Source organism: Vigna unguiculata, chromosome 3, assembly GCF_004118075.2.
Source record: "Vigna unguiculata cultivar IT97K-499-35 chromosome 3, ASM411807v1, whole genome shotgun sequence".
In the NCBI taxonomy this organism is placed as follows: Eukaryota; Viridiplantae; Streptophyta; class Magnoliopsida; order Fabales; family Fabaceae; genus Vigna; species Vigna unguiculata.
This window is the reverse complement of record NC_040281.1, coordinates 58,041,160-58,061,472: the sequence shown is the minus strand read 5'-3', so window position 1 is coordinate 58,061,472 and position 20,313 is coordinate 58,041,160. Positions and strand designations below refer to the sequence as shown.

The following is a 20,313-nucleotide window of genomic DNA, read 5'->3' as shown; positions in this document are numbered from 1 at the left end:
TGGCTATACATCTTTTTGATTTTTATGTATGTGTGTGTTGGTGTTGATGAAAATGAAACAGCAAAGATTCCAACTGTCTAACGATTGGGTTTAGACAACGCATTACAGCCCTCAAGTACCATCGTTGGTAGCACAAAATTGGTGCCGCTCCACCTCTTTATCCAACTCACCATTTTCCATCATCTTTCTTCGATTTATCGTACCGTATTGTTAATGTTTGTCATGCCATAATTATCATTAGGGTTCCTAATTAATCAAATAAAATTATTCTAAAGGACCCAATGCCAATGCTAAAGTTAAGTTGAATGTTATTCTCGCCGTCAACTTTTTATAGCTTTGCATTTGTTTTCTACCTCTTACATTTAATTACCACTCCCACCTATATTTATCTAACCAGCTAAATTCCTCACATAAAGTGGATTATTAATTTTGTGGCATAATTATTAAATAGAAAACATAGGTGTTGTCGTGTTAGTTAATATTAATATTTGATGTAATTAAGATAGATATAGATGTTTGACCCCTGGGCTAGGGGACGAGTCAGGTAGTACCAAGATTGAGGACCTCGATCCGTGTGCGGTGTTTGATAGTATGAACAGTTAGAAGGAATGCTAATTCTAATTCTTGCTCCGCAAAGGGAGGGGACAATGAAAGAAACGACACAACTACCAAGTTGACTCCTTAATAATATCCAATCATGGTGACACGCCTTTTGTTGTTGCCTCAAGAAGCTGCACACAAAACTTGCTTTTTCCAATAACATCTGTCACCCTTTTGGATATTCCATCTTCTTACAATATTTTTAGCAAATTGCCAGTTTAAGAAAAAACAAATATCTTTCTGTTTTCATCGTTGCCAACGATTTTGCATCTGGTGGGGTTTCATGGAGGAGGTTTGATGCGATCATTCCTCTCCCAGAAACCACATATTCCACCACCTGGGTTTTCATCCTTCCGAGGTTGGGGTTGTGGATTTTCATGCTTTTTGTTAGTTAGTTAGATAGATAGATATATTCTGACGTGGGTTGTGTAATTTGGAAGGTGGGTTAATGCTCAATGGTTATCCCTCCAATCATTTTTTGAAAGGAATAGTTGGAAGTTGGTGTCAGATTCACAGTACCCGCTTCGCAAATTGAAATAGAATAGAAATTCTACCAGAGGTATAAGGATATTTTGTTTTGTATTATGGTAAAATAATTTTGTGTTATTGTTCGGTTTCTCGAAGTTCACGAAGGGTTGAACCAATCTGTAAGAAAATGTTTTTTAATATTTAAATGAACAGTTTTAAAGTTGGCAATTCATTGGTTGCGCAGACTCGAAGGGTTGTGGACAAAACTACCGGAACCTGTTTTCCATATCTCTCGAGAATCATGTGGGGCTTTGATTGTTACAACCAATTCTTTCGAATGCGTGGGAAATTCTGATTGAGTTGTTGTTGTTGTTGGTTTGGTAGATGGGATGAACCTTTGACAGAGAACAAGATCTGTCCAAATCAGAATGCTGGATTGATGATCTCATGTCGGGGGTGTTTGTCCAAAAGAGAAATTGGTGCCTTTCGGTGAAGCTGTGAAGAGACCCTGCTTCCAATTTCCTGAATCGTGTTGTGGCTTTGATTTGTGAGGGATATGAAGTTTCTGAGCTTGGTGGGGAATTCTTTCGGCTGTTCTGCATCTGGTGAGCGGTTAGTTTCTGCTGCAAGAGATGGTGACATTCAAGAGGCCAAAGCCTTGTTGGAATATAACCCCCGTCTTGCAAGGTATTCCACTTTTGGTGTTCGCAATTCCCCTTTGCATTACTCTGCCGCTCATGGCCACCATGAGGTACTTTATTCAATGCACTCCATCTCCTTGTATAATGTTTTGCAATTCTTTTCAAAATATCAAATGTGTTTTTGTGTTAATGCAGATAGTGTATCTCTTGATTGAATCCGGAGTTGATATCAATCTCAGAAATTATCGCGGTCAGGTAATCCATGTTTCGTTTTAATGTCTCTTTAAATTCTATTCACAGTATTTACATGTCACATCACATGGCAAATTTTGCTGCTTTGGATTATAGAAACGACCATTTCTTTTACTTACTTTTCACACTGAACAACATTAACAGACTGCATTGATGCAAGCTTGTCAACATGGTCACTGGGAGGTGGTTCAGACCTTGACTATTTTTAGAGCCAATGTACGATCGGACTATCAACCAATTTTGTTCCAAATGTTGCTAACAATCAGATAAATCTTGAGTTGTAAATGTAAAACGTTGGTTGTTAAATTTGATTGCAGATCCACAAAGCTGATTACCTAAATGGAGGAACTGCCCTTCATTTGGCTGCTTTGAATGGCCACACCAGATGCATTCGGCTAATCCTGGCAGACTATATACCAAGCATCCATAACTTCTGGAATGCGTTACAGACAGGTCATCATAAATCAATCGCAGAATTTGATCACAGGTACTCTGTCTCTCACTCAAAGGTCTAATGGCTTCTTCCGCTGTGGCAATGAGTTAATTTTGTCTTTAAATGGTTGCATACAAAGTGGTCTTTGCGAGGTAATTAACAGAACTTCTGATGGAGGGATCACTGCTCTGCATATGGCAGCATTGAATGCGCATGTTGAAAGTGTACAGTTACTCTTAGACTTGGGAGCTTCTGTGTCTGAGGTTACTGTGGAGGATGGAACTACCATTGATCTAATTGGTAATTGTTTGGCATTTCTGTTTCATGGTGTGGAGTGAAATATTTGCTTTGGAAATTTACAATATGTACTAGTAGATTAGTGTTTCCGCTGTTAACAAAACTACACTGCTGCTGCTGCTGCTTTCTCTAACTAAAACCAGTTGGTTATTTCTCGTTAATAATCTCAACATTCCCATTTCTGTTTCCCGAATGGCTTCAGGATTTGCTTGGTTGACTGAAAATTAGCCGGGAAAAACTTTACATCAAAATTTTGTTACAATTGTTTTGGGCAATAAAAATTAGAGTATCTGGAGCTAAATTGCAACTCAATTACATTCTATTTCCACAATTGGTCATCTCTCCTAAAGCGAGAAGGAAATGACTTTTCACCCGCTTGAAAATGACAGTAGTTACATATCATTCCACATTATTTTCCCCATTTTTTGAGCTTAGCATTAGTGACTGAGTGGATTTCTGCCTCTTTCATCTTTTTTCTAAGCCTCATACGTATGGTTGTTTGTGAGATAGTATCAAGTATAAATTTATTAAATTCTATCAGATAGAGATTTGGGTTATGAGAAAGTTGATCCCCATCAAGTCATCATGTTGAAACTCCCTCCCCGTTAGAGTTAGTTTAAACACTCTGTAAGTTAGTACACGGCTTAAAAGATATTAAGAAATTTAAACGTATCATAGTAAGTTAATTTAATCAGTTTTACCTTTAATAACTGCTGTTTATACTTATTTTTGCAGGTTCTGGAAGTACTCCACTCCATTATGCTGCATGTGGTGGAAATGCCCAATGCTGTCAAGTGTGTTTCTATTTTCCTTTAGAAGAGAACTATACTTTTGCAACTGAAAATATATTATTCAACGTAATCAATTGGGTACCAGCATATTAAAGTTCCTTTCCCTTTTAATTTTTTTGTTATTGTTTGGTTCAGCTGTTGATTGCCAAGGGTGCCGATGTGACTGCCAAGAATGCAAATGGGTACATCTAAATGTCTCTGTTACCTTTTGATATGTGATGACTTTATTCTACTTACTCTCTACGATAGCAAAGATATTAATATTTTGGTCCCTATAAACGATGGAAAAATGATCATTTCCCTAAAGCAGCCAAACAACTCCCTTGGCTTTTTACCAGAAACTAAAGTTTATTCCTGATTTGGTCATCGATATTTCTGAGTCGTATTATGTTTTATTTGATGAAGATGTGCCCTAAAAATTAGCCTCGTATCTTCTTTTTTTTCTTTATTAACTGTAATTGGATTTTTCACTGGTTATTATGTTCAAGTTAAATGGCAGTTCATCTTGGCATTCTGAATTTTAGTATTATCCGCATGACTTGGATTTGCAAGAGGCTCTTCTTTCTTCATTACAATTTGAATCGAGGATAAGATTGTTTTCTGACTGCATTCTTTTGAAGAATCCTTTGGTCTTTACTGGATAAAAGACAATTGAACCTACCACGAGTGTAGTAGTTCCCGTAATGCTTATTTTGAAGAAGCATGCTATGTTGCATTTGAATAAAGCAAGCAACAATTTATGCTGTCGAAAGAATTTGTTTGTCAATGATGGGTGTATAACTTTTCGGTTTACTTCAATGATTTTTGTTTTGAAGATGGACCCCCTTGATGGTTGCTCGTTCGTGGCATAGAAACTGGCTTGAGGACATCTTGAAAACACCTCCAGCAGAACCCTTACAAGTTCTTCCATCTCCATATTTATCTCTTCCACTTAAGAGCATTGTGAGAATTGCTAGGTATGAGTTTTAGCTCTATTCTCTTATCCATTCTTCAACTAATCTTCGTATTGAAGTGTACGATATTTAGTGCTATCTCCTATGCTCCTCGTTGGGAGAACCGATTGAAAACTTTTGTTCTCCTAGGAATTAGCATCAATATATTTTCATAAGCACAATTTCTATTAATCTGTCCAGTCTGCTCTGACTTCAAATCAACTAGCAGGTTGATTTGTCTTATCATGCTTTGATTGCGGTGTCTGTCTGGCCTGATTCTTCAACAGTATTGATGGAAATAATTATATTTAACCAGTGATTTTATGTGACTATGTTTCTAACTACAAACGTTACGTGTTATTTTGGGTTCAATAATTTCATTTTGACATCCAGTGTCATAGACATAACAGGGAAACATGTTTGATCTGCGCATAGCTTGCGCCAAATTCGGGATATATTTGGTCAAACTGTCTTTATCTCTCTATGAAACAATTTAACCCCGTATTGTACACGTAATGAATTAGCCTAAGTTACGTAATTATTATTAATTTGTTCCATGAAACTAAACAAAGTGCCAATATGAGAACATTTTTTCACTGCAAATACTACATCTTGAATTACAGAGCAAAATTAGTATACATTTTTATCAACACTTGATTTGATTTATCAAGTTAACTCTACCCCAAATTGGGGTGTTCCAATGATTTCTAATATCGCTCCTCCTCTCCTTTTGCTTCTGTTGTGATCTTCCTTGACAGAGAATGTGGATGGAGGACGAATGAATTAGCACCAGCATGCTTAGATCCATGCGCTGTTTGCTTGGAAAGGAAGTGTATGGTCGCTGTCGAAGGTACATTCCTCTTAAATGGGCAATCAAACATCTGTTCTTTGTTTAGTATTAATTCTGGATCCATTGGATGCAATTAGATTCCTTGGTGTCTCGAATGATTTATCCTTTTCAGGCAAAAAGGGTTGTGTTATGTTTAGAAATTTGCCCCGGGGCAATTTTATTGTTTAGGAAACATCACATTTCATTTTCTAGTAATAACTAAAGTCGTTTCATTCTGACTAACATGGTTGCATATATAAACATCAATATTCGATATGGTTTCTGGATTTTACAAGGGCCGGTAGCTCGTCATAAACAATATATGAAGGTTCACATCTGTTCCCTTTTTACCGGTTGCACTTGTGTGTATGCATGTGATATTCCAATGTGCTATAGAAATTAGAAACGGTTACAAGACTGCCATCGTTTCATGAATTCATCTCGTTTTATAATAAGCCTGCCTTACTCTTTTTCTTTTTGCAGTTGTTTTGTAGTTTATATATATAATAATAGCCTGGAGATACTGTTTATATATATGTCGTTTGGTTTCATGCATAAATTCCTACATCATCGTATGGTGGTGCATGCAGGTTGTGATCACGAGTTCTGCACACAATGTGCTTTATATCTTTGTTCTACAAACTCTACTTCATCAACCACAAGTTCCCCCCCAGGTTCAATCGCTTGCCCTCTCTGTAGGCACGGCATAGTCTCATTTGTGAAGCTTCCAGACGCAAGGCCCCTACAGAAGGAAATCCAAAGGCCATCAAATCTGTCACTGGCATTTTGCACTTGTTCAAGTGAAGTATTGGAGGATTCCACTGACATGACCACCCCATTTTGCAAACCAACATCACGTGGGTCAAAAACTTCTTCCGTTGCAAGAAAATATCGCTCCAAGAGCTGCCAAGCGATCCCCTCATTCAAAATCAACCCCAGCCTTTGCTTGGGAGCAGAAGTTAGCCCCTCTCTGGTCCCTTGCACTGCGAGCAGGACCGTGAGGAGCCGCTTGGCGAGGTGTTCCAGTTTAAGACGATCATCTTCTCAAACGGAAAGAAGGAAGTCATGGTTTTGTTCTTTCAATCAATCTGTTGCCACAGGCAGTGGATGCTGATTACATTTTGGTCTTTTCATAAAGCTTTTTCTTTGTGTCACACCAACGTAAACAGTATCCAACGTTATATTCATCATTCCAAATATCATTCACTATTCAACAACTATTTAGCTTGTATATACCTTGCCCCTTTGTTCAGCTGGGACAAGCGTTACTTTTTTGGCAACATACATTAAAAATTCAACAAGATTCATGTTTGACGCATGTAAATGCAAACTGGTCTATGGAATTTCGTGGCTTATCATTACTAAATAGCAACCAGTGAAGTAGCTAAAGCACAATCCGATACTTTGTGATATATCTTACGTAGTGCAGATACCGTATGAAGTTTGGACCAGTGAGTGGTCTTTGCACATGGAGAAGGCCACTGGTGATGTTAGGGGCACGTCACACTTTCATTAAAGTTTGGCCAAAGGGTCAGAAACTCAGAACCTAAAGGACATTGACGCCTTAATTCAGTTCTCAGTAAAACAATAAATCCGTGCCAGCAGGACTTAGGAATTATGAGTAATTGGACCCACAATCCCACGTGCAGATATTTATTATCCTTTGGGTACCCTCTTCTAGCAGAAATTCCAAACCAAAACAACGTAATGCCAAACATTCAAGGATATTGCTAATTAGTGTCCAGAACTCCTTGGAATGAAATCCTTTGTTAAAAACTATGAGAATATTCCATACAACTTGTATTCAAAAAAACTACAATTATATATCATTATACAATAATAACATATATATATTGTTAGTATTTGGCGCTTATAAAATAGACGAAAATAATCTCAAGATATTTCCCGTTTGACATACTAACTTTTAGGCTCTCCATATACGCGTTCATATTTTTTTACTAATATCTGCTCAATGTATACTATCATCACCCAAACTTCTTATTATTTTATGAAGATCGTTCTCATTCCATCACCAAGACCTATAACATAAGAGATGCCAAACGTTCACTCTCCTTAATTAAAGGTTATAACTAACTGAATATAACAGATTCTTGTGTTTCAAGTCTTAATCAATTTCACTGAAAATGCTATGACTTTTACCAAATTCAAAGGAAATGTTAAAGTCTGTACGGCACTCTTCAGTAGAAGAACACTTTTGTTTGTGCTAAAGAACATTGAAATGTAATCTGCAATAAGCAGTCATCTTGAAAATCGTAAATGTAAATAGAAAAAATGTCAGTTATATATTTAGAGTGTGCAACTTCAGCTTAAATGTAAAACTAAAACAACAGAAAGGATCATAGGAAACAAATCTATTTGCAAACTGTCTCGTCTTATAATAATAACTATCACACTAAAACATACATTTGCGGTTGGTATCAACCTCAAGCTCAGGAGGAATAGCTAAACAATAATAAGATGGGAGTGACTGACATGATGAAAAGAAAATAAAAATATAAAATTAAAAAAAATAATTATCATCCTAAATAAATAAAATAAAAAAAGTCTTGCAAGGTCAAGAAAAAAAAATAAAAATAAAAAAAACTAAAAAATTAAAAGCTCAATCAGGATATCGCCATTGAAATGGTATCTCACGCTTCATTCTCCATAGGGTGCAAGTGCAGAGAAGGCGAAGGAATGTTGTTGCATGCAGTGGAGTGCGAGAGTTGTAGGAGATGGTTGATGGCATCTGTGAGAGATTGTTGAGGGAAGAGCATATTGAGTTGAGTTGAGATAGAAGTGACAAGTTTGTAGAAAGGTTAAGTTAGGAAAAGGTGATGGTGATAATTGGTGATAATAGGGGTAGGGGTGATATGATATAAATGGGCAAGTGGTGGTGCATGGTGAGAAGATTGATGGGGTTTATATAGTGAAAAGAGAAGGGGAAATAAATGAAAATAAGGGAGTACTGACATTCCAAAAATGTTGTTGTTTCAGTGAAGTTTGAAGAAAAAGGAAGAGGTTAGTGGACCCAAAAACTGTGGATTAATGGATTCAAAAAACCCTTTTTTCCATGTTGTAGGTCTGTGTCTCTCTGATCCCTCCAGCGAGAAGTCTTGATTATAAATCAGATAAAATGGCGACTGATTTGAGAGAAGAAAGGATAAAGTACAGTGCAGTGACAAGCAACGTGACTTAACCATATTTCTCTTCTGTTCTCTAATCTTTTACCTCCTCACTCACGTAAATTCAAAAGCATATCATGGGAATTCGGACTCAATTTTCCAATAAAAGGAAACAAGTTAAAACAGTATGGGGCCTGCAATCAATTCTCTCACAGGGTAAAAGTGAAAATCAAGCATGTATACGCCTCACTACTATTTTTTTTATTATATATATTCCCATTCCTTTTTATTCACATGTCAAATATTATTTAAGCTTCTATATCAAGATAAACATAATTATACCATTTACAGTTTCACACACTATTCCCAGCAAATCAACTCACACGCTATCTTCGTTAATCAACCATCAAATCAATTTAACTAACCATTTTTCAATTACCAATAATTCATTATATACTTCCTAAGCTTAGTGCTAATCATACAAGGTATATCTATATCTAAACGTGTTTGATATATACTTATAGTTTATTGTCGACAACATAGAGATAAATACACAAGTATGATATTGTTCACTAAATTTATATGCCACGTATGCATGGGTACAAATCATAAATAACATTCAAATTTGAATGCTATTTATGGAAACTCATACAACACGTATGCGTGATTAGACATTTCACCTTGAGATAATATTTGCTGAAGATTTTTTGTCGTTTAAGATTTGTTTTTAATCATGATGCTAGAGAGGATGCAGATTTGCGCGGAAATAGCAAGAGGCCATTCGATTTGCAGAGAAAAGGTTGGGAGATGGATGCGTAGATTTTATTTGCGATGTTATGAAAAAAAATGTTAAATCATTATTTTTAGATTTTTTTATTAAGAAAAGCTAGAGAGATTCTAAGTTTTTAATTGTGTGACACTAAGACATAATATTTGTAATTTTTTTTATATAACATTCACTCTTTTTTTTTTATAACGTGAGACTTTCCATTCATATTTAGATTTTTAACTTACGTAAGATATTTCAAACTTTTAGGTATAATGAATAATATTTCATGAACATTGTGGAGGAAAATCAATCTAATGCTGAATTTCTCACTAAATAGAGAAGAAAATCCCTATGGTCACTAAAACTTTTTTGTTCCCTTCAAATCTGTAGAATCAAATACGTTCACAGCTCCATCTTTCAATCCTGAACAATTCTACATGTTTTATGAATTTAAATTTGTTGAAAATCTCAGCACTTATTCTTTTTAACCAGTATATGCTCTAATTTATTTTAAATTAATTGAAATGAAATTATACTTATAAACATGAATTTAGGTTTATTCCCGTTTATATTGAAGTCGCGTTTAAAAATATGCTTTTATTTCTTATATTTTGTTCAAATAAAGGGTGATTTTTTTTTCTCAAATTTGAATACAAAAAATTTCAATACATTTTAAATAAGCAACATAAAAATGTTTATCAAGCCAAGATAAAAGTTATTATCCCGGTCCATTTAGATAACGAAGGTGGTATACTGTAACATTTTAACTCCAACCAGTTCTGGTTCAGCATTTATTTTTAATTTTTTTCATCTTTATTTTAAACAAAAAGTAAATAAAATAAAATTTTAAATTATCGAAATTCAAATAAAAATCACAGTATAAATGAAACGACATTAAATCGTGCTTACCACGATTGCATTTTAATTCTTTAAGCAAAATTAAAAATCGTATATATGTATAGGATTCTTATATATATACTTATTAAAAAAAGGTTGCATATGCATATATGACTTCTTACCGAAAAGAATCACTTGTATTTCTAGAAAGAAATATATGAAGTGGTTGATAGTTCCACCACTTTTACTTCCCACGATGACTTTACATAATATGACCTCATTCTCAAAAAGGATTTGCAAGCATGAACTTGGAGTTTTCACCCACAGTACTGCATCTAAATCAAAATACAGTCACATCCTCATTAGCATACTCTAGGGCAAAAATAGGTATAGTATTTATCCGTCACTTCTTATATCTTCAAAACCACGATATGCGTAAAATTGGACTATAATATCTACTCAAATTATGATTTAAGGATTTTGAAATAAATCTAAAAAAAAAAAACCAGCAATATAAAATGAATTTTGTGTGGTACATGTATATTTGGGAAAAGCTATGGGATGGAGAGTTAGGGTGACGAAAAAACATGACAGCTTTGCACGCAAAGCTGGTTACTTCTGCACTGGGCCTTTCTCTTCTTTTCTTGTTGATTTTTAATTTCTATTTTCATCTTTTCACTTTGTTCTTTCCCATCAAATGCTACCACGTTTCATACCTGTTAGGGTTGCAGCCGTGTGGGGTACAGGGTTTCCAAGTACCAATTTAGGATTTTTGTTTCTATATTTTTTCCTTACACCAATATATTAGGTTTATACATTTTGATGCTACACTTGAATAAGAGATTTCTAACATTATCATGTTAGGGGAAAATAGGAGTGAAAGAAAATATTATTTGAGCTATATAAGTGGTTTTTGAAATGATAAAATGAGGTGTGACGAATTGTGGAGGGAGAAGAAGGAGGAATTATTGGAAGGGTGACAGCATGCATGTGATTTTATGTGAAAAGCTCAGCTTGAATTGAATGGAATTGTTGTAACAGTGGATTGAAGAGAGCGACCACTCCCACGTACAAAGGCCTAACCTACCCATCGGATAAATGCTTCTTCTCTTCTCATTATTATGGTGGCATTGTAGCATCAGAGCATAGCATATCAACTACTAGTTTGAAGAGAGTGTGAAGGATTATGTTACTTAATTAATGAACCCTTTTCAATATCTTAGATGTAATGATAACAATTGGCAAAGTGTGATAGTGATGGGACAACACATGGTCAATCCATCACTCTCTTCAACTCTGTCTCAGAGTCCTTTCCTTTTCTCCTTCAACTTTCTTCTTCCATCGTTACACCTCCTACGTAAGACAAACATATCAACAACATGCAATGCAAGCCCGTTTCCAACGCCCCCCCTTTTTCATGTAACACTAATTCAAACATCTCAAATATATCATTTTTTACTCTCTTCTTTCACTACTCTATATCCTCAACCTCTATTCTGTCAAAGTCAAAAAAATGGAAAAAACTTATACTCAGTTCAACATTTTCAACACTTTTTTCTACAAGTTAGTAGTAAAGAAGATGATATTGTGGGATTAAACCAAAAAAGAAGTGGTGGACGCATGTGTGTGTGTGTGTGAGTGAGAGAAAGAGAGAGAAGCTTGAGCCTTGTCTTCAGACTCTGCAATTCTCACGTTACCAATAAATGCTTTGTGTATCTTTTTCCATATTTCTCCCCGAAATGTTGCTATTCACCGCTATGGTTACGTAAAGGTAAGCAAAGGCATCTTATCAGTTTTTGTGATTGTGGGGTAGCAGTGAAACCAGATTAAACAATTTCTTCCAAAACAGGTGGGTGGGTGGATGATTTTCAACTTTTATTATTAATATTGTTCATTGATAACAGAAGGAATCAATTCAGTTTTTTTGATGTGTGATGGAAAACAATAACGGATATTGATTGGCTTAGTCGTAGAATAGGGAATAGGGAATAGGGATATAGCAATAGAAGTAGGAGGTAGAGTGAATCTACAACCGTATTCCCTGTGTTACCAACACTTTGCCGTGTTCAACAAGGGATCTTCTTCACCTATATTTTCTCCTCCTAAATCACTGCATCATAATTTTAATTCATAACAATCAAACACCATGTCAATAATATCTAAAATGCTAAACAAAAACATACAAATAAATGTACGAAGACTCTAAGCTAAAATCTGAATTTAGGTAACATAGCCTCCTACTCCTCATAAAACTGTTTCTAATAGATTCTGCGAAATAGAGAAAACCAACATTAATGTCAATGTAAAATCAACTTGGAGTCATTTTTCACGCATAATCTATTCCACCCTCTCTGTGAAGCCTGTTCAATAGCCATCATCATGACTTGCAGAACCTCTGCTTGAAACACAACATTAATGTCAATGTAGGAAACAAAACCACTTATGAAGACTCCGACACATCATTAAAAATACCAGAACTAGTAATATGACCAGGATAATCCCTAACAACTCTATTTGTGCTGCATTTGACAAACCAAAACGAAGATGAAGTAAATTTACTCGAACTTTAGAACGATGATTAGAAATACCAATCTTCCATTAAACGTAGTCCCTCTCAAGATAGAAGCTAAGAACGTAGTTTCATGATTAATTATGAGCCATAATATATACCAAAAAAAAAAAATAGCATGAGAACTTCAACAATATGACTCATCTTGTGCTAGAGACCAAATTGTCTTAGCCTCATCCTCAAGTTACAATCTTTCCCTGAAGCTTAGGTAAACGTCATGAAATATGATGAAGAATAACAATATATCAGTCACCATCACTTTTAATTGCTTTCGAACATTCAAGGCTAACCCTACTGCATAGGCACCATACATCATTCCACATTGACATGGACCTTTCATATACTTTAGAAAAACTAGGTCAAACTCAACAACATTTATAACAAACTATAACTTGATTATCCCTTCAGACCATCCTAACTCGCATTAATTAGGGTATCCCATATTTTAACACACGCTATAGGTTTTTAACATGATAACACATCATGACGCTATAGGGAATTTTTATGACCCTTTTTAATATTAAAATTTAATTCAACTATTTAAGTGTATTTTATTATAGTGTATTTAATTATAATAAAGGATGATATTTGATGAAGTCTAATCACAATAATCCCATTTCATTACAAAAGTCATAACTTTTGGTACTTCTCTTCACTCGATGCGGAGTACAAAACAATTTCAACCATTTTTACCAATGGGTATTACTAACCGGTATCCTAAAGACACTGGTTAAGGATAATTAATATATATTAGATCGTACAAAAGTACATAGATAAGTGTAATATTAACTAAAACCTGACCTAATAACTATTAATGCAACTTTATTTTTTTTTAAAAGACAAAAATGTCCATAAATATTGTACATGTGTATTTAATATTTTATTTAATGTTCACAAATAAAATTTAAAAACTAATTAAATAATAAAATAACTATATTTTAATGTTGCTAAAAATTAGATATAAGAAAATTTAAATTAATAAAAAACCAACAAAAAAATAGTGTTAAACATCTAAAACTTAAAAAAAAATAACATAAGAAAGTATAAATTAACATAAAAACCAATAAAAAAATAGTGTTAAATATCTAAAAATGTTACAAAAAATGAATAATTAAAGTGTCAATTTAAGAATTAATTGATCTTTTTTTCTTTTTAGTAGAGACCTTAAAAATTTCAAAATCTTGTTTTGTAACAGTAAGTTATTGTCTACACATTTAAAAAGATATTTTTGTCTTTATAAAATTTATTATGTGCATTTATACTATTTTAATTACTGTTTACTAATTCACTACTTTTTTTCTCTAATTAATTTCCAGTACCATATTAATCATTAAATTTATCGGTCCAAAAAGTTGTTTCTTTTTGTAAGTAATTAGGTTTTTATCTTAAAGAATTTTTATTAGTAAAGTTTTAACAAGACACATTCTCCTATTAATGGACATTCAAGGGGAGGGAGTGTTATCAATTAATGGTAGTCTATTGATTTGAAACAATTACTCATGATTGATACTCATATGATTCATTACTTCATTACTTCTTAGGTAAATATTATTTGTATTAATTATTTATTTGATTTGTATCTTTATGGGTTATGGGTTATCATGTTACATATATAAATAGGACTCTTTCTCTCAATAATAAAGACACACAGAAATTGTCCCCTCTTATCTCATTCTCTATTCTTCTCTCTAGGGATGTCAACGGGACGAGGACAAGTTTTGTTATCTCATACCCATTCCCGTAGAAAATACCAATTTAAACCTAGTTGATAAAATTTAAAAATATTTTTAAAAAATATAAAAGAAAAATAAATATTCAAATTAAAATATATTTTAAATGTTTGTATACTTCAATTTTTTAAATTCTAATGAATCTCTTTTTATACACTAATAAAAGTGTTAATACATCAGTTGATCAAAATGTCGCAAAGAACAAATAATAAACATAATAATAAAATTTTGACATAAATCTTGTATCTTTTAAACTCCATTATATGTTGGATGGTGATAAAAAAATATTCATAGCAATTACATTAAATTTTTATATTGTAGTAAATAAAAGTTATTTATATAATTATAGTGAAAAAATTACAGTATGATTGATAATAAGTTAGAAAATAAAAAATAATTAGATAAAATATATCGAAATAGTATTCTACATGATGAAAATAAACAACAAATAAAAATATTAAAAATTAACAAATGTGTGCCTTTGAAACAATTTGAGAGACTATTGAAAGAAATCGCACAAAGAAAAACAAATGTATAATTAATCAAACTTGTCTAATATCAACATATATACTCAATAGTTGAGAAATAACAAAAATTATTTTAACGAAACAAAAAAGTTATTAAAATGAAACAAAAATTAATAATAATAAGTAAAGAAATTTTTTATATTACCTAATAAGTGAAAATATTTATGCTATTAAATATTTAAATTGAGAGTATTAAACATTCTCATGTGAAAGAAAAATATACAATAAATAAAAATATTAAAAAATAATAGAAATATTCAAATGTGATACATAATTTTTTTTAATTCACATACATCATTTTAATATAATTATATAAAGGTTATGATAAGATAAAAAATATATTGGAGCTGCGAATGAGCTTCATGACAGACCAAATAATTAGAAGAAATAAAAAATAAAAAGTATATTATATATATGATTACTTTATTAATTGTAACAACTTAAATTGGAACGAAGATATGGCGAGGACGGGTATTATGGCGGGATATGTACATCCTCATACTCATCGTCATACCCAATTGAAAAAGTCGAAGAATCTCCATACCCATACCTAGTCAATGGGGGGTTCTCCGTCAAAACGGTAATAAGTTCGGACAGTACCTACGAAGACAGATTTATTTATCATCTCTACTTCTTTCTTCTCTCTATTATGCTTTATTTTATTATATATATATATATATATATATATATAAAAGGTTAAATCTTTATTAAATCCACTTATAGTACAAATAAAAAGAAATGGGAGTAGTTACTAAAAGATATACATAGATGAAGAAACAAATATATACATACTTATCCTTTCTTTCGTATTCGAATTTAAAAAAGTATAATATTACTCATATTCATATCAATTAATTTAAAGTTTTTTAGTCAAAATAAAAACAAATTAAATAATAAATGACATGCTGTTACATGTTATTTTACTTTTATTTATCTCTTGTCAATTGTTACATCCAAGATCTAAATGAATTATGTAATAGTGAATTTGTTTCATAATAAAGAAATTCGTCGTACAAAATTAAAATTATGAATAAAGAATTCCGTCGTACAAAATTAAAACCATACGTTTGTTTTTATTTGATAAATTATGCAAGCCATATTTATATATAAACAAAAACAAATTATGGCACATAAAATAAAACGCTTTTTTTTTTATCATTCAATTCTTTTGATTTATTTAAATTTTCAAGATAAAGCCATCGGGATTTAATTTTTATATCAAGAATACTCAAATATTATCAATTAATATATATGAAGCGGATATAACAAAAATAAAATTGTATATTAACATAATAGTTAACGTCTTTCTCACAAAAAAGATAAAAAAAAGTTTATTAATGATAAAAGTCTAAAGACATCCTAACAAACTATCTCCACTGCAAGTCTCTTGGTAATACTTTCACAAGTGGTTGGACCAAATATTTTCTCTGAAACATCAACGGAACATGTTTTTTTACCAACGCATTCCTACACACCCAAATGTTTTAAGTAAGTTATTAAAATCACCTAAAAATAAATCTAATAACGAAAATAATGCAAACACTTGAAGAGAATTATACCTTTTTCAGAATGGACAATGCATTCTTTTTGCTTTCACAGCTACCCTTGGTGAATGATCCACACACTCCTTTGGGATCACCAAAACTTGTAAATTTAATTGCAGAAATTGGACGATCTTGGCAAGACAACTCCAAGGTCTTGTTCTCATATGCATTTCCACATGCACTTCCAACAACAACAGTTTCGAACTTCACCAATGAAGGGTTACCACCCAACTCTGCAAACAAAACCAAACTATTTTCACCATCATCACGCAGAAAGGAACGAGGAACATGGTACCTGAACGATTCAAAACATAACTAAATTAATATCTTGTAAAATAATAAAGGAGTGGAAGATGGAACATCCTAGTCGTAAAACATAACCAACCATCTCTGTGTCGGGTTCCCACAATTGGTCACACATTTTGTGTCAGTGTACTCTCCACGGTAATCACATGGCTCATCACTGCAACCTTCTTCCTCAGCCAAATAACTGGGCCATATGCGTCCAAGATTTTCACCATTCACCCATGCATACCCTTTGCCCATTCCCTTCAAATCTACCACAACAGGGTCTGACCCCATAGGAGCTTTGAAGGTAGTCTTCATATTATACACACATTAGTTTTCAGTTATAATTAAAACCAAATGCCACTATAATTAAAAAAAATTAAGATGAATTACCTTGTACCAAGTGAGCATTCTGTTTGTGGGTAATTGTTGAGATTCCCAGTTGGTAGGTGAGTCTTCACTGAAGAATTTGTGGTTCCAACCATTCAATCCAACTTTGTATAGCCATTTGTGTGATGATAAATCCTTAGTGATGGTTTCATCACCTTTCTCACGCACCAGCTCAATTGGCCCAACAAGACCGGAATGCCATGTATCAAAATGTGGTCCATAGTTCTATTTTTTTCAAAACATAAATCAGCAAAATAGAAACAAATAAAACATCATTATTATGTAAATTTAAATCGAACCTGAAGTCCAACGGTGACACTAAGCAAGCTTATGGTATTTGTTCCTCGCTTCAACCTAATCTTTGACTCAAATTTATCATTGTGAATTCCATATGTGGCCCAATGAGAGCCTATTAAGTAAAGAGTGCTGAGAACTTGTTATGAATGAAATTCTGACACAAATAATACAACGTTAATGAACACATGAATCTCAAAGTATACCAATATGTTCTCCATTAACGAAGGCGTGAATCACATGGCCGCTGCCGTTAATCCTAAGACTCATATTTTCGCTCCAAAGTGGATCATCGTGCTTGAGATGAAGTCTGTCACAGAAAAAATATGGTATGATGAACAACTATAAAGTGGAACAAAAGAACATAAAAGGTTAAGTTGAGGTGGTTACTTCGTCATGTACCAGAGATAGTCACTGTTATCACTAGCCATAAGTTTTTGATCAATAAGTCCAGGTGCAGAGATGTTGCTTTTAGCATGAAGAGCATTATCAATATTCTCTGACCTCCACATCCATTTCAAAGCTATGGGATCTTTTTCTTCTTGTTTGGTTTCTTTGACCATCACAGAGGTTTGAATATTCACCTGTTTCAGTAAATATAAACTTAGGAATCAATAACATAATAGTTGATTATAACGAAAAAAACATAAATGTTTTGTCTAACCTTGGCAGTGTTATACTCTTCGTGCTGACAATCAGGAAGAAGACTAACAGACCATGCTGGAATGGTGTACTTGTTTCCTCTAAATGTTAGGGTGGCATCAGTGGTGGTGTTGGTGTTGCTCAAGAAGCAGCTTGATGATCCATTTCTGGCATAAACGGTGGCCTTAACAGAGTTTCCAAAATCAGTCTCCAAGACTTTTCCATTTGTAATAGTTTCCTCCATAGACTTCAAAACACTATGAAGTTCTTTGAGGTGACCCCATTTTGGTTGAGCAATGTTGCCTGCAAATATTAATAAAATGGATTAGAGGTGGAAGTGTTAATCCATGAAAAGTATATAATAAATTCAATTACCGTATTCATCAAGAGGAGCATCGTAATCGTATGTAGTGGTGATATATGGACCCCCGGCTGTTCTACCGAAATTAGTCCCTCCATGGTACTGAACATAAACAAAACAATAATTTAGTATAAATGAACTACGATCAAAGACACCATGCATGATTAATGTTTTCAATTATGAATTACCATGTAATAATTTTGGAATGTGCCTCCAGTTTGGAAAAATCTAGCCACAGAATAGGCAACATCTTCGGCAGTTCTGTGTGGATCTCTGCCACCCCAATTCTTGAACCTTAAATTCATCAAAAAATAAAAGCACAAATATAAGATCTATTAATGAAAATGTTAGTTAGAATTTGGAAAACAGTGAAGAATATTAGACTTACCAACCAACCCAATTTTCAGTCCACATTTTAGGACTGTTGGGATTATTGGGTTGAAAGTTGTCGCAGTACCAACCATTGCAAGTATCGATCTACACATGAAATTTAAGAACTATTAATTTCATCACTTCACAGATTGATGAAGTATTTGACTAACGTAAAATGTATAAACAAATACCATAGGCTGAGGAGCATCGGACTCTTGACACATGATCCATGGAACTCCAACGTTCAATGACTCGGCCATATTTGCACACCAATTTATGTAAGCTTTTCCCGCTTCTCCATAATGTGAAATCACGTTACCGTATTCATTTTCGATCTAAAATATCATTCACCATGTTATGGATAAATACTTTAATGGAACCATTCTCAAAAGATCGAAAAGAAAAGAGAAAAGTACCTGAGTGAGAATAATGGGACCACCTTGAGAAGCAAAAAGTTTCTCTTTTTTTACCATATCCACGATCAAAGTAGTGAAATTTTGCATTTCATTCTTAGTTCCAAAATAAAATAAAAGGAAGTCAACACTAATATGTTTTGGATAAAATTATATACATAAAAAAAACTAAATAAAATAAGAAAAATTAAACATTACCATAAACACATTATTGACCGTCCTGATCTCAACACCGGGTAGATTGTAAACCCACACAGGAATCCCTCTGAAACATGAAAAATTTTATAAACTTTGATTTCACGTAAATATGATAATAACAGAGATTGAAAAGAAAGGGTGATGAAATAATGTACCCATAGTTCCATTCGGCACAAACATATGGACCAATGCGAAGAATAGCATAGAGGCCAGAATCTTGAATGGTCTTGAGAAATGTAATGAGATCATTGTTGGCAGAAAAATCATAGACACGACGAGAAGGTTCATGTGCATTCCAGAAAACATATGTTTCTATTGCATCTAAACCTCCTTCTTTTGCTTTCTTGATTAAATCGGGCCACATCTACATATATGATTAAATTACTGAGATTAAATTAATCTAAACACCATATTAAATTAACAAGAAAGCAAAATAAGAACAGTGATTACCTGAGGTGTGCTTCTAGGATAATGGATTGATCCAGATATAAGTATTCTTCGCTTACCATCAATCTTGATGGCTCTTCCATCGTTAGAAACTTCAAATGCATTAGTGGCCAACAACAAAACAAATAAACAGAGTGACAAAGAAAATAACTTTGCAATAGCCATTAGTGACTTGAGTAGATGTAAAACACTGTGAAGGTAATTTGAACGCAACTTCTATTATGTATTTATAGAAGAAATGGTTAGTTTCTTTTTGTTTATCTATATCTATATCTATCTATATCTAGGAATAAGAACTAAGATTTTATTTTTCAACAGAATAATTTTCTGTTTCTTATGTTACTTGTCTGTTTTAATTCAATTTGGAAAACCTTTAATACATAATTTATTTTTAAATATTTATGTGAGTACTGAATTCTTTTATTTTATTTCATTAGTATAATTATTTTAAATTTTAAATTAGAGTAATTGCTTCTTCAAACATAATTGGCTATTTAATATTTAATATTTGATTATTACATTGATATTAAAAAATTATCAACTGGATGAAAAAGAAATTATACC

The 20,313-nt window shown here is 33.0% G+C and overlaps 2 protein-coding genes across 2 annotated transcripts; one reads left to right on the top strand and one right to left on the bottom strand.

Annotated features, from left to right (window-relative positions):
- The first annotated feature begins 529 nt into the window (after positions 1-529).
- LOC114178396 (E3 ubiquitin-protein ligase XBAT32) lies at positions 530-6,609 on the top strand. The gene is given in 12 exon segments (XM_028064261.1): positions 530-958; positions 1,041-1,159; positions 1,282-1,819; positions 1,905-1,964; positions 2,106-2,177; positions 2,279-2,472; positions 2,474-2,694; positions 3,427-3,485; positions 3,618-3,664; positions 4,298-4,438; positions 5,173-5,264; positions 5,834-6,609. Coding segments are annotated over 10 exon segments (1,605 nt in total). The 5' UTR covers positions 530-958; positions 1,041-1,159; positions 1,282-1,624; the 3' UTR covers positions 6,358-6,609.
- Positions 6,610-16,159: 9,550 nt separating this feature from the next.
- Positions 16,160-19,914, bottom strand: LOC114175542 (beta-galactosidase 15-like). Its single transcript, XM_028060296.1, has 16 exons — positions 19,753-19,914; positions 19,458-19,666; positions 19,303-19,369; positions 19,108-19,200; positions 18,883-19,026; positions 18,708-18,796; positions 18,508-18,613; positions 18,334-18,421; positions 17,981-18,261; positions 17,707-17,900; positions 17,523-17,626; positions 17,322-17,431; positions 17,026-17,247; positions 16,730-16,944; positions 16,360-16,639; positions 16,160-16,267 (listed from the first exon to the last, which is right to left on the bottom strand). Exons 1-16 carry the CDS (start codon positions 19,912-19,914, stop codon positions 16,160-16,162), a joined length of 2,472 nt encoding a protein of 823 aa, XP_027916097.1.
- Between the last annotated feature and the right edge of the window lie 399 nt (positions 19,915-20,313).